We start from the raw sequence: 14,429 nt of genomic DNA, 5'->3' as shown, positions 1-14,429 counted from the left end.
GTGCAATGAGTGCTGGGTGGGAGTGGGGCATCTGGCACATCCCTCCTGGGCACTAGTGGGAACTGGTTGGCCTGGGGGCCTGTGGGCTGCTGTGGGAGCGCACTCCAGGGTGACTGAGCACTGTTTCCAGGGAAATCCTGGTGCTCTGTGCCCTGCCGTGAAACCCAGTTACTGATATTGTGTCAGCTGGGGCAGGGACCAGCATCAGCAGGGCACTAAAGGGTTGGTGGAAGGTTTAACTCATCCTGAGGTTATTAGAGATGCACAGACCCCACGGCTCAGTGTGGCAGTGAGTGAGCAGTGAGTGAGCTGCCTTTTAACTTTGGAAATTGGGGTTCAGTGGCAGAAGTGCCCTGGCAGGCAGGGACACGTCCTGGGAAGGGTGGACAGGCGATGGCTTGGGCAGGCCTGAGCTCTGGTGTGATGGTGACACACACTGATTAATTACAGCTGTTTGCAGTGCTGATAAATGAACCACAATTTATTCCAGTAGCCCACGGGCTATTTCATGTGTGGTTGTTGTGATACCTGCCGATGTCATCTACCTGAAAATACTTCCCTGTTTTTTTTCCAAGTTTTCCAATTGCAAAAGGGGGAATGGTTGAATATTTTGTATAGTGCAAAAAGTCTTTGCATATTTTCTAATATAATATATCATTCTCTGTAAAAGTGTACAGTTTTGTTTATTTATGTAGTAAGGGGAAGAATTTGAGGATATAAGTCATATTAAGATAAGCCTGATTATGAAATAATTTCCTCTGACATACAACTGTTACAACTATTAGTTATTGGTCAATGGATTAGGAATTGCAAGCACAGAATGAGAAAAGCACAGTGTTATTCTGTTACCAAAAATCTGCACAGACAAATGGCTCCTCTACATCTGGCCTAGGTTTGTTTGTCTGCCAGTTGTGTACCCGGTGACAGCTCCCTGTATTGAAAAATTACATTTAGTGTGGATTTTAGCTGCATTTCCCAGATCTTGTGTTGTCATGGACTTTACTCTGACCCAAATTTATCTATTTCTGCAAAATCTTGGCAGTTTGTGATCTCATCTGTAGCATTTCATGATTCTCTTTGAAGTTTTCCTCACAGTTCTACCTTTAAGTTCAAGCTACTTCCCTACAGTTCTGACAGGCATGGTGATTGGGGTCACAGGAGGTCCTTTTTGGCAAGGATGGAGGTTGGGGAGACTCCTCTGTTATTCAAACTTTCTGTTTCTGCAGCCAGTGGTGGTGGTTCCAGGGTGCTCATGCTTCATCTGCAGGACAATTTCTAAAGAGGTCAGTGAAGCTCTGGATACTCTCCACAGGATTTGTGCTCCTTCCCCCCACGATAAGGTGGAAGGCCAGGAAGGGGTGTGGGGACCCCTGAGCTCTAGACGGGCGTCTCGTCCGTGTCATCCCCTTCGTTCTGCTCCTGGGTCCGTGTCCCGAGCCCCGACAGCGCCGTGTGCCTGCGCAGAGTGCCCAGCAGGGACTTCCTGAAGGACTTGCAAAGGAAAAAGTATATGAATGGGTCCAGGCAGGCATTGAGGGATGTCAGCCACAGCGTGGTCTCCTTCAGGTAGAACAGGGTGTTCTGAGCAGAGCAGTTAAACACGTCTCTCGTTTGGCTCAAGGTGTAGGGGATTCTGGTGAAGTGGAATGGCACAAAACAAATAAAGAACACAGCGATGATGATGAAAACCTTCAAATTGACAGTCTTTTTGGATGCCTTCCCTGTGCATCTTGTCCTTTTATAGGATTTATAGAGTTCCTTGCTGATGAGGATGTAACATACCACTATGACTGCTAAATTAACCCAGAAAATGAGCTGGCAAATGTAGTTTACACTTTCGTGCCAGATTAAGCCAAACTCGGATTTGAGGAGAGCACACTTCCTCACGTTCTTGGGTGTTCTCTTCTTGTTAGTTAAAATCATGTTGGGTAATGAAAGAGCAAACATTGCTACCCAGATTGCTGTGGAAAGGATCTTGGCAGCCAAAAGGCTCCGTGGAGTTGATGTTCTGAATGGCGAAGTGGCTTTCTGATAGCGATCAATAGTTATCAGACCGAGAAATAAAATGCTGATGTACATGGTGAAGTAAAACACAACCTGGGTGACCTGGCACACGAACCCTCGCAGGACCCACGACACCAGCTTTGCATCACTGAGGATTTTGAATGGAAAAGTCAAGATCATGAGAAAGTCGGAAATGACAGTGTTCTTGAGGAATATGATGAAATTGGATTTACTGGATATTTTGAAGAAGATCCACATTGCCAGGCCGTTCATGGTGATGCCCACCAGGAATAGAAATGTGTACAGCAAAGGGAAGATGACTTGGCTGATCCTGCTGTCGCTGGTACAGTTGCTGTAGTTCCTGGGGGAGCTGAAGTGGGTTGTGGCTTTCATTTGCACTCTGATGTCCCCCCTCCCTGGAGAAACAAGCAGAAAAGAGTGAAATTGTGAGCCTTGTCAGTCTGCTTCTAATTTTGTGTTGGGAACAAGTGCATGCAGCCGGTGGGGCCCGAGCTGGGCTGGGGTGACTCTCAGGTGTAGTGATGCAGTTATTTACATGACTACTGTTGTCTGAGCTCTGCCTGTGTAAAACAGGCACTGGAGGAGTTGATGTGCTGTCAGCTCATGCTCAAATCCCTGACATCTGTCTTACAGAGCCACAAAGTTTTATTTCTCCCTCTAAGGTAGAAAAAATTGACTTTTGCTCTGAATCATGTAACAGGTTCAGCTGCCAAGTGCAATCCCAACAGAACAAGTACTCCCTGAGCATGGATCTGTTCTCCCCCCAGAGCCAAGGGAAGTTACCGTGGGGCACTGAGGGAAGTGGTGGAATTCGGGTGTTCCTGCCGTGGAAACTGTAAGGGAGGGTCCTTGGCAGTCCTTCCAGCTCTTCACCGTGGGAGTGGGCAGCAGTGTTCCTGTGGGATCCCTTGGAGCTGGGAGAGGCAGGAGGAGCAGCTGAGCATCCCAGTCCTGAGGCTTAGGCTTTCCTCTGGCTGTGAACTGGTTTCTCAGCCAGTGACAACGGCAGATTCCAACAGGTGCACTCAGAGCTTCTGCTTTCTATAGAAGAGAAAGAGAAATAAATAGAAATTTAAAAAATCATTAGTGGTTTACTTCCTGCCTTTGTTTGGCTTCCAGAGACACTATTTATAAAGAGAGTGGGTATTTGTCAGATTGTGCAACTTTTCTGAGCATAGAGCTGTGCTCCTGTCTGCCCCTTTCAGCCTTGTGATTCTTTAGTGTTACTTTTGTACACAGCCTTGTTTTTTAAAACCTTTAAAGTATTTGAAAGAAGTAGTGATTGATTGCTTTGGAGGAGGTTATTACTGAAGCAAATATTTATGTCTTATGTAACTTGCAAAGCAGTGCTTCGAGTTTCCAAGTTACATACAGTAACATCAACATTATATGATATATACATTTTGTTGAAAGGCCACTAACAACGAAATAAACTACACATATTTCAATTTCTTTGGGATGTGCAAGACAGAATTTTAGGACTTGGACTGCATTTTTTTTCTCAGTGGATTTGTACATAGTAAGTGTCACACAATTTCTAAACGTCTGTCTTCCATTTACTGATCTGCTGTGGAATATTGATCCAGGGGACAGTGTGGAGGGTCATCCCCTGGTTCTGTCCTTGTAGATACACACAGAATTCATAATATCTGATTGAATTTCCCCTCTGTGTTTTTACCCCACTCTTCGGTGATCCCTTTTGGCACTGTTTGTCCCTACTGACAGCCACAGGAGATGTGTTTGTGTTGGAGTCAGTTGTTGTTTCCTGCAGCCTGGGCTGCCCAGGCCAATGACAGGGATGCAGGTGCTGGCAGGGACAGGCAGAGAGACTTCACTTGCTCTTTTCAGGATGAGTCCTCCAGCCACGAGTGTAACCAGCGCATGATTCTCCTCTATGGCGTGGGTAAGGAGCGGGATGAAGCGAGGCACCAGCTGAAGAAGATCACCAAAGACATCCTCAAAATCCTGAACAAGAAGAGCACTACAGAAATGGGTGGTAAATGCTCTAAGGCTGCTGTTCAGTCACTGTAGTGACCATTGTCTGGAGACATTCATGTTATCCTGTAATTTGGCTTCCCTCCCTTTGGCAGTCCCTGGGGGGTGCTGAGCAGAGCCCCACAGCCCCACAGTGCTTTGGGATGACCGAGGGCTGCCACCACTAGAAATCCCTGTTTTCCATTGTAGCAATTGGCTGCAAACAGTTGTGTTGGGCTAAAGCCTGGAATGTGAGTGATCCATGGTCTCACCCTCCTGGTAACAGCGTGTGGCTGTTTTCAGCTTCTCTGGGGTGTCACCTCTGTGCACTGGGATAACCCCGTGGCAGCTCTGACACTGTTTTGTGCTGTTGTGGATCATTATGATGGAAAACTGGAGCTAATAGGGTTTGTAGAGTCATGAGTAAAACTTAATAAGGGTTTTATTGTCTTTTAAATCAGTACCAATGGAAAACTGCTAGGGTTCCATTAAATATAAAATGACTGAAATAACCTTTTATGTCTGTTCAGTGGGGGACGAAGGGCAGAAGGCCCGGAAGACCAAACCAGAGGCGTTTCCAACCCTGGAGACTGTGTTCACAAAACTACAGCAGCTGTCCTATTTCGATCAACATCAGGTGACATCCCAGGTACTTCCCTTGTGTCAAATTGTGGCCTTTTAGCTCTGCTGCAGGGATGCCAAATGGGAAAGAAATCCTGTTTTTTATGAGCGTTTTGTATGTATACAAAATAACCTGGTCCAGTGGCAGGTGTCCCTGCCTGTGGCAGAGAGGTGGAATGAGTTGAGCTTTATGGTCCCTTTCAACCCAAATCATTCTATGATGATGTGATAATTTGTTCTGAAGGACAAGCTTGGTTTTCCTGCTTTGTGTTAGGACTCATAAGTGTGCAAGTGTGTCAGCACAGAGTTTCATCATTTTGTATGTGTTACTGGTTTTAAGTATGTTCTAATACCAGAGGTTAATATGTGAAACAAATAAAAGAGATAAACGTTTGACACTTAATTTATAAGACATCTTTTGGTCTGGTCTTTTGAATAAATTTATTACAAGTTTGGTTTATGTGTTATTAATGAACTGAAAACCAGTTGAATATTCCAATCAACTGAAATAAATCACAGTGCAGCAAGATGCAAAGAAAAATGATTTTTCTGCTTCTTTGAAGCAAACTGCCTCCAGAGCAGAAATCAGTGCTGTAGCTGTTGGGAACAGTTGGAGACCCAGCTGTGAAGCAGCAGAACAACCTTTTGTGTGCTGTGAGGCCTAGAAAGGAAGGGCACTGTGCCTGGCTCAGGGACAGGGAGTGACAGGGGTGCTTGTGCCTGGTGTGTGAGTGCTTTTGCCTGCACAGTGCTGGCACTCACTGTTGCCACTTGCACAGCAGGATTTTTGGAGTGCTGGTGTACCTGAGGAGCCCTCAGTCACATCTGACTTCCAGCGTTCCCTTTCCCAGATCTCCAGCAATGTCCTCGAGCAGATCACCAGCTTTGCCTCGGGAACGTCGTACCACCTGCCCTTGGCTCACCACATCCAGCTCATCTTCGACCTCATGGAGCCAGCACTGAACATCAACGGACTGATAGACTTCGCGGTGCAGGTGAGCACAGTTCATTTGGTGAGGTCCTGGGAGGACAGAGCTGTGGTCCATGTTCTGGGAAGCCAGAAAACCCCCAGGAGCTGGACTGCAAATTCCCTCCGTGTGCTCGTGGCTGTTCCAGTTTCCTGCCCTCTCAGAGTGCCGGACACTTCTCCTTCCGCCGTGCTGTGATGGTTGTGGAGAATCAATAGATGCATTTTATTTTTAAATATTTCAAAATTAACAAAATTCTGGATTGTTTTAGAACAAAGGATTTTAGGATGGGCTTTGCTGTTTCAGACTAAACCACTGTGTTACCCAGTAACGCATCGGGGTGCCTGAAATGCCGTGGATTTCCAAAGAGCTCTTCTGAGGGATGTTTTTTATACTTCAAGCGTTTATTTTGCTCCCTCTTCCCCTTGTTCTGTAGTGAGTAAAGAACTGCATTTTTATTCACCTCACAGTTCTTCCTTAATGTATTTTTTTTTTTTTGCTCCTGTTTTACATGTTTAACTGGGAAATTACTTTCAGTTTGCTGCTCTTGTGTGTGTTCCCAGCTGCTGAACGAGCTGAGCGTGGTGGAGGCCGAGCTGCTGCTGAAGTCGTCCAGCCTGGCCGGGAGCTACACGACGGGGCTGTGTGTGTGCATCGTGGCCGTGCTGCGGCGGCACCACGCCTGCCTCCTCCTCAGCTCCGAGCAGACCGCCCAGGTCTTCGAAGGGTCGGTGGCACACGCGGCTTTTCAAAGAGGGATTTTGTTCTCTCTTAAGCAAGGAAAGCATTTTGGTTTGGGTGGTTGGAGCAGGTGTTGCAGTGCTGCTGAAGCGCCGTGGGTGAGCTCAGGTGAGCGGGGTGGAGGGCTCAGCTCTGCAGCCTGCACCTCACTGCCAGGGGCTGCTGGGATCCTCAGCCCTTGTAGCCTTGGACAAAGGGGTTGTACCTCCTGATCTCCTGCCCATTTGCCCCGCTCTGCCCTGGGCTCCACAAGTGCCTCTGCCACAGGTGACACCAAATGTCACACGAGCCCCATGGGGCTGTAGATGAAGGTCTGTCGTGTCCCCAGCTGACGGTGGGTTTATCTGATCTGTGAGAGTATGTGACACGTTTGTCAGGTGTGTTGGAACAAACTTGGGATGCTTTTGCGTTTGCAGGTTGTGTGGGGTAGTAAAGCACGTCGTGAATCCCTCTGAGTGTTCCTCCCCAGAACGGTGCATTTTAGCTTACCTGTACGACCTGTACGTGTCCTGCAGCCACCTGAGAAGCAAGTTTGGAGACCTGTTCAGGTGGGTGGTGAAGGGATTGTTTTCACCCCTGCCCACAGACTGATGTGGGCTGCTGTGGTTTCCCTCTGCTTTCCATCCCCTGGAAATCGCTGCTGCCTTTGCAGCTTTAGCTTCACTGACGCAGGTCCCGTGTCCGTGCCAGTGCAGCCTGTGGGACCAGGGATGTGCAGTCCTGTTCCCGGGGGATGTGCGATCCCATTTGTGAGGGGTGTGCCGTCCCATTCCTGAGGGATGTGCGGTCCCGTTCCCGAGGGATATTTGGTCCCGTTCCCGGGGGATATTTGGTCCCATTCCCAGGGGATGTTTGGTCCCAGGCCGGTGTGTTCCTGGGGCTGTGCAGGTCCCTGCTATGGGGTGCAGGGGTTGAGCCCTGGGACCCCCTCAGTGCAGCCTTGCCCCACGGCATCGGCCCCCCCTCACCCTGCTGCCGTTGTGAGCTGGGGGGTCTTACGGGGTTCCTGGAGCACCTCGGGTGCAGCACAGGCAGTGCTGCTTGGAAAACCCACAAAATCTCAGCTGCCGCATCTGTAACGTTCTGTAAACGTATCCTTTGATGTGGGGAGAGGCACAAACCTGTTTGAGTTTGTGACGTTTCATGCTTGAATGTTCAGTTCCTTGATTTTTAAATTCAAAAAACATTAGGTTTTCATATACTGTATTTTTGGCTTTTACTTTTTAAAGGGGGAGTGGGAACCTTTCAGATGTAAATCCACATCTTGTGAGATTCACAAACCACCTCAGCTGCTGTTTCCTCTCCTGGTTTGTGTACATGGTTTGGGTTTGCATAGTTCAGATTTGTGGTTTCATTTCATAGGGAGCAGGAAAGGTGTTCTCAGTAATAATCTTAATATTTTCATAGGTTTACAGATACATGGGAACAGTAGCATTTAATATGAGAAACGTAACGAAAAAGAAATAAGAAATATAGAAGAACTACAGAAATATCTTAGCTCTATGTTCATTTTCCCGCTTAAAACCTGAAGTTTTAGTAACACAATAAAATTAGCATTTCTATTAATACTAACCTACAATAGCAAATCAAAATAGCATCTAGCAATATGTAGATATACAAGGTATTAAATCATATATTAAATATGTGATACACAGCACTTGTTTTGAAGCACTCTTTTTTGGACAAATGGACTTAGAAATTCCCGAAAACTGTTAATAGCATTTATGTATCCATTTTTAAACAGCTTTAAGGTAATAGCATTACATTAATTTGATTATTGGTCTCCTTGCTTCAGTTGAAACACCCAACTCAGCTGGATGTTCACAGTAACATTTTAAGCTCCTTTTTCGCCTCTGTAAGCCCAGCTGACTCAGGCAATTTGAAGCAATGATAAATTACAATTCAGAAATGTTCACGTTTAGAGACTCACCCCCCTTGCATTGCTGTGCTCTGGTCTCCTCTTCAGTGTCTCCTGAGTGGGTGTCAGTGAGGGCACAGCATGTTTGGTTTTGTGTGCCGGGAACAGTTACTAATCTTCCCTAAACTTCCTTTTTTTAAAGCATTCTTTTCACTTTTTTTTATTTTTTTTTTTTTAAAACCTTATCTCCTGACCACTCCCCCAGCACTGCCTGTGGTGCAAGTGCTGTCTCAGAGGCTGCTTTGCTCTGGTGCTCAGTGCTGGTTGGGTTTGGGCCTCCCTTTCTGTGGCCATGGGGTGGCTGTAGGGGAGTGTTGGGGTGTCAGGGCCAGCCCTGTGCCCGTTAGCACCTGGTGGTTTTGGTGGCAGCTGTTTGTGTTCCACACACTGGATTTCTGTCTCTGCTGCTGTGCTGGCTGTCAGAGCAGAGGGTTAATGTCAGACACTGCCCTTCTTCTAATTAATTACCCCGCTAATGGCCTCGGGCAGGCAGTGACGGGGTCCCAGGGCAGCAGGGACAAGGTGTCCCCAGGGTTGGCAGTGACAGGGGGTCCCAGGGCCGCAGGGGCTGCACAGTCACAGGGTGCTGCCCTTCCAGCCCCTGGCCAGACACACTGGTGCTGCTCCCTCAGCTCCCAGCTGCCTTCCAGGCTGCCCAGTGTTTCCTCTCTCTTTTCATCCTGGGGCTGGTGGAGTCCTAAAAAACTCCAAAATTTTCTCGTATTTTAAGTTAATTTAAATTAAGAGATTCTTTTCAGTAATGGGGAAATCTTCCCAGTTGGGCTAATTAGTGAAGTTTGTCCATGTGGTATAAAACCCCATCCTGGAGAGAAACACTCAGAACATTTTGGGTGTGAAATTTGCATTCCTCACTGACACATTTTTTCCCCTGAAGAAAACTGCTTCACATAGAGGTGTTCATGGCCTGGAACAGTTCTTACCCTTTTGTCTAATTATTAATGTCAAAATATGACCTCTAATATCTTTTCTCTATTTACTGGTTTCCAAATGTTGTCTATTATGTCACATTATTATCAAATGTAGTTTTTAACTGAGATAAATGTTCTCATTTTGCCGTAATGAATTTCCCCTGCCCCACTGCACCTCCCATGGGAATGGGAGAGTGATGTTGGGAAGTGTGGTTATACTCCCTGTAGGGCCGTCTGATGCCCCAGGAAGATGCTGCTGGGGAGGAGGACATTGGGCCTTCCCCAGCTGCTCACAGTGTCCAAGAAGTGATTTGGAAACTCAAGACTTTATTTGCAGGAAAACTTGAATGAAATTTGTATATCAGCCTTGTTATCTGGTAGCTGCTCCTTACCCAAAATGAGTGCAAATGTGCCTGGAGTGGTAACCCAGCCAGGACTTTCTCATCCCACGTGGTGTGTCCAGCACACTCCTGCAAGGTGCCTTGGGCACCTCTCTGTTTTTGGTCCTCAGTAGTGCCTGTTCCAAGGTGAAGCAGACGATCTACAGCAACATCCAGCCCTCAAACTCCAACTTGCTGTGGGACCCAGAGTTCATGCTGGATTTCCTTGAGAATCCCTCTGCTCTCAGCATTAACTACTCGATGCTGGGCAAGATCCTGAGCGACAACGCGGGGAACCGCTACAGCTTCGTGTGCAACGCGCTGCTGAGCGTCTGCATGGGCCACCAGGACCCGGGCAGGTGAGTCCAGGGGCCACCAGGACCTGGGCAGGTGAGGCCGTGCTGGGGCGGGACACAGCCAGCTCACAGAGTGGGGATGAGGTTTCCTTTCACCTTTTTGCTTGGTGTCTTTTTTTTTTTTTTCCCAGTTGTTTTCATTTTCATTCCTGTTGCTGAAAAGTGTTGTGTAATTTCCTCCGAGTTCCTTGGTTCAATCAATCTGCATAGTTTAGCAGAAGGGAGGAAGGAGCAGCAGGCACTCGCTGTCAGACAGTCAGGGAGGATTTTGTACCAGCAGTTGAGCTGTTCCAGAATGAACAGCTCAGCACAATCTCTGCTCACTAGAAGTCTGCATTAGGTCATTGCCTCCTTCTGGTACAACTGGTGTTTCATTTATTAAGTGTGTAATTCATAAATTATGGATTTTGTCTTCATAGGCAAGACACAGGTTTTTGAAAGATCTGTTTTTTAAGTATTAAGAGTTTTATTGGGAGAATGGCTTCAAACTGTCAAAGAGTAGGTTTATATTGGATGTGAGGAAGAAATTGTTCCCTGTGAGGGTGGGGAGGCCCTGGCACAGGTTGCCCAGGGAAGCTGTGGCTGCCCCATCCCTGGGAGTGTCCAAGGCCAGGTTGGACGGGGCTTGGAGCAACCTGGGCTAGTGGGAGGTGTCCTTGCCCATGGCAGGGGAGTGGAACTTGGTGATTTTTAAGATCCCTTCCAACCCAAAGCAGTCTGTGATTCTCTGGAGTGTGGGCCATCCTTGGCAGGGCAGAGCAGCTGAGAGGAAGCAGTTTTGTAAGAGCACAAAAGGGAACATCTAAATGCGGCCAAACAAGTTTCACTGTGGAACAGAGAGAAAATAACTTGCACTGGGATGAGTCAACTCTTCTCTGTTTCTTAAGCTGTTACATAACCCTGAATCATGCCCCAAATCCCATGTTACACAGTATGGGATCTGTGAAGTAAAATTCATTGGTGCCAGTTGATTTTGTGACTTGTTTCCCTGCTGATGGTGGTGCTGCCTGGCAGGGGGAGGGCTCCTGCAGTGACCTGTCACGGTGACCTGGGGCTGGGGAGAGGTGCCCCACACACCCCTGTCCCTGACACTGCTGCAGGAGAGGTTTCTGCCAGGCTGTCCAGCACGGGGTAACCCTGGGGTGTATGTACAGTAGCCTAGTCACATCAGGACATAAATCCCCACCTAAAGTAAGGAAACAGCAGTTCTGCCAAGCGCTGCTCTGCTTTGACCGAAGTATTTGTTGTGTACAAAATTCGTGGACTCTGTGTGAGTGTTTCCCTCCTTCCAGGATCAATGACATAGGGAACCTGTGTGCAGAGCTGACGTCGTGCTGCACCCTGCTCAGCTCGGAGTGGCTGGGGGTGCTGAAGGCTCTGTGCTGCTCCTCAAACCACGTCTGGGGCTTCAACGATCTGCTCTGCAGCGTGGATGTAAGTTCGGTATCTTCTGAATGCCTGTGACACCCATTTACCCCCCGTTTCCTTAGAGGGATGGTGAGGCTTTGGTTTCACACAAAATGCAGAGAACAAATTCAATCTTATATCCATTTGACTTTTCAAGGCTTTTCATGAGGTTTCTGACTGATTTTTATTCCTTCCTGCATCTTCAGAGTTAATGTAAATTCGAGCAGTGCTTAGAGTTTTGTCTTTGTAAAGGTGTTCTGTTCTCTATGAGGGGATGATGCAGAGTGCCAGAGTGACTCCCCAACAGGAGCAGGTGTGGCCATGTGCTTTTCCTAAGATGCTGATGGATGTGGAAATAACTGTCTCTGTTTTAAGGACCCTGTTTTGGTGTTGGCTCCTTGATTGTAGAATGGGTGATGCTGCTATGGTCAGCAGGATTACAGTGACTGATGTGATCCAGTACTTGATTCCATATATTTACCCTCAGTTTGGGGGCATTTGCCTTTGGGAGCATGCTAAAGCTGTGTCCATAGGGACCTTCTTCTCCTGAAGCCAAGGGAGGAGTCTTGATGTTACCTAGTTTTATTGAGTGCTAAAATTTTCTCCAATTTTTATAAGACTAGTGTTTTTTATTTCAGAATTTTGATATTTTAGTATTTGAAATTGGTGTTTGTTAAAATTCAGTTAAAAGCCGTATTTGCCCTAAGATGTTTGGGAAATGCATTAAAAATGCTCATGTATAACCACTTTATGTTTATTGTATGAATGAATCCCTCAGTACTCGTGGCAGGGGTGTGTGCCCTGCTGTGTGAGGCCTGGCAGTGTTTCCCTGGCAGGTGAGTGACCTGTCGTTCCACGACTCCCTGGCCACGTTCGTGTCCATCCTGATCGCCCGGCAGTGCCTTTCCCTGGAGGATGTTGTCCAGCACGTTGCACTGCCTTCCCTCCTGGCAGCTGGTAAGGGAACACCAAGAGAAGAATTTAAGGTGAAAACCTTGAGACTTCCTAAGCAGTCTGCAGGGGTGGGACGAGCAGCATGTTGTGCCTGCAGTGCCAGTGCTGTGTCCTGCAGTGCCAGTGCCGTGTCCTGTGGTACCAGTGCCGTGTCCTGTGGTGCCAGTGCCGTGTCCTGTGGTGCCAGTGCCGTGTCCTGCAGTGCCAGTGCTGTGTCCTGCAGTGCCCAGTGCTGTGCCTGCAGTGCCAGTGCCATGTCCTGCAGTGCCCAGTGCTGTGTCCTGTGGCTCCCAGGGAGTGGTGCCAGTGGAGGGCAGAGGTTGGGACGGCGAGGTCAGAGCTGCTGGCAGGGCACTGCCCCCCTGTCCCAGTGTGTGCAGCCTCACCTGCTCCTTGCTGCTCCACACTGTGCTCCAGGTCCTGCCACACCTGTGCTGTACCTGGGGTCTTCTTTGTTGGCCACTTCAGACATTTCTTTTCACTTTCTCCTTGGATTTGTGTTTCTTCTTGCTGCTTTAACTGTCAAAAGCCATTACAACCATATATTCTTTTCTGCCATTAATTCTGTCTCTTGATTACAAAAATTCCTGCCATTCTTTCCTGATTTTTAATGACTCAAGGCCATAAATGCTTATTCCTGTTGATGAAATCATTGTATTTCCATCTAAAATGATGGAACATTCCCAGGCCTGCTGCTGGGACTTCCTCATGTCCATGTCCCATCTTCCGCAGCCTGTGGGGATCTGGATGCTGAGCCTGGGGCCAGGATGACCTGCCGGCTGCTCCTGCACCTCTTCAGGACACCCCAGGTGTGCCTCTTTGCCCAGGAGACAGGTGAGTTGTCTGCTGCTTGGTCCTTCCATTGCAGAGAGTGAACCCAGAATTGGTTTTTGATGGCTGCAGATTTTATGGGTGAAAATATCCGTAGTGCAAGTCAAAATTGCACATTTCACTGGTGAGGAGTCGATAGCAACAGTTCTTACTGGTTTGGGAAATGGTTTGGATGCAGGTAAAACTATAGGATTTTGCTGAAACTTATTCATTATCAACACTTGGCAGTGATGAAGAATGGCAGTGACAGAGGTACTAATGGGGATACACATTGTGCTGTTTGGGAGCTTAGCGTGGAAATAGCAAGTAAATATGATTTGAAATGGGGTATAATAAAGCATCCTGTCCAACAGAAGGTACACGAGAAAATTAGCACTCAGGATATGTTAAGGTGGTTCTCTTTTCTTTTAAATGTGACTATTTTCAGGTCTGGTGTGTGTGTGTTTGCCACAGAGCAAAAGAGGAAGGAAAAAGGCAAGGAAAAAGCACCTAACAATTAAGTGCATAGGAAGTAACACACATCAAACACAAAGAGACCACGTTACAGACCATCCTTACATCTGGCTCAGTTAACTGCCTCACAGAGGTGATGGATTCATCCTTCCTCTCATCTCTCCCTGCCTTGCAGTCTGTGCCTCTCCTCCTTCAGGCTGCACAAAGCACTCACTGACTTCTGCAGGCTGCAGAGCTGCAGAATTGAGTGTAACTGCAACAGGCATGGACAGCACTGAATTCTGCCTCATTCGTCACACAGATGAGGTGAGGGAAGTAATTTCCTAAGTCTGTGAAGTCAAAACCAAAATAGGCTTCAGTGTCTCATTGTGGTTAAATTCACTGTTCCCATGGACACAGTGAACCAACAGGCTTCTTTTTCTATTTCAATGCCCATAGCTTATTTTGATATGAATCCATCATAACCACATATCCCAGCTGAATTAATGACTTACCTGTTGGGCTGCACTTTCAATTTCAGAAGATTTCAGTTCTTCATTCAGTTCTTGTACTTCTGTAGCTGTTCTAGCTGAGGAGGATTTCACACAAAGGAAATGTTAGTAAATAACACCCATTTTCTACAAAAATCTGCTCTTCTCTCCGTAGGGAAATTATTTCCTGGAATTCGTTCTTCCTGTGACCGTCACCTCTTGGCTGCTGCTCACAACAGCATCGAAGTGGGAGCTGTGTTTGCAGTTTTGAAAGCAATTCTGATGCTTGGTAAGAGTGTGCAGTCCTGTGTGATGTGTTTGTGCCAGTGTTTGGGTGGAAAACAGCTTGTGCTAGTTCCCTTCCCTGGGAATGCTCCTGGGGAGGGAAAACCCTGAGGACAA

At 47.4% G+C, this 14,429-nt stretch overlaps 2 protein-coding genes across 3 annotated transcripts in view; one reads left to right on the top strand and one right to left on the bottom strand.

The window, feature by feature from the left end:
- MED12L (mediator complex subunit 12 like) overlaps window positions 1-14,429 on the top strand; it is a 101,879-nt gene that overhangs the window by 66,794 nt on the left and 20,656 nt on the right. The window contains exons 15-24 of the mRNA XM_017835405.1: window positions 3,874-4,021; window positions 4,530-4,648; window positions 5,472-5,615; window positions 6,152-6,315; window positions 6,746-6,877; window positions 9,688-9,915; window positions 11,205-11,346; window positions 12,156-12,276; window positions 13,006-13,107; window positions 14,203-14,316. Coding sequence (XP_017690894.1) covers window positions 3,874-4,021; window positions 4,530-4,648; window positions 5,472-5,615; window positions 6,152-6,315; window positions 6,746-6,877; window positions 9,688-9,915; window positions 11,205-11,346; window positions 12,156-12,276; window positions 13,006-13,107; window positions 14,203-14,316 — 1,414 coding nt within the window. The remainder of the gene's footprint in view (window positions 1-3,873; window positions 4,022-4,529; window positions 4,649-5,471; window positions 5,616-6,151; window positions 6,316-6,745; window positions 6,878-9,687; window positions 9,916-11,204; window positions 11,347-12,155; window positions 12,277-13,005; window positions 13,108-14,202; window positions 14,317-14,429) is intronic.
- P2RY12 (purinergic receptor P2Y12) lies at window positions 388-14,273 on the bottom strand. Of its 2 annotated transcripts, none has more exons than XM_017835459.1 (3): window positions 14,052-14,273; window positions 2,809-3,066; window positions 388-2,420 (listed from the first exon to the last, which is right to left on the bottom strand). In XM_017835459.1, exon 3 carries the CDS (start codon window positions 2,395-2,397, stop codon window positions 1,378-1,380), a length of 1,020 nt encoding a protein of 339 aa, XP_017690948.1. In that variant the 5' UTR covers window positions 2,398-2,420; window positions 2,809-3,066; window positions 14,052-14,273; the 3' UTR covers window positions 388-1,377. The 2 variants fall into 2 exon arrangements, with proteins under 2 accessions (XP_017690948.1, XP_017690947.1); XM_017835458.1 differs by lacking the exon at window positions 14,052-14,273 and adding an exon at window positions 8,260-8,368.

This window comes from Lepidothrix coronata, unplaced genomic scaffold, assembly GCF_001604755.1.
Source record: "Lepidothrix coronata isolate B3197 unplaced genomic scaffold, Lepidothrix_coronata-1.0 Scaffold256, whole genome shotgun sequence".
Taxonomy (NCBI): domain Eukaryota; kingdom Metazoa; phylum Chordata; class Aves; order Passeriformes; family Pipridae; genus Lepidothrix; species Lepidothrix coronata.
This window is presented reverse-complemented; position numbering and strand designations above follow the sequence as displayed.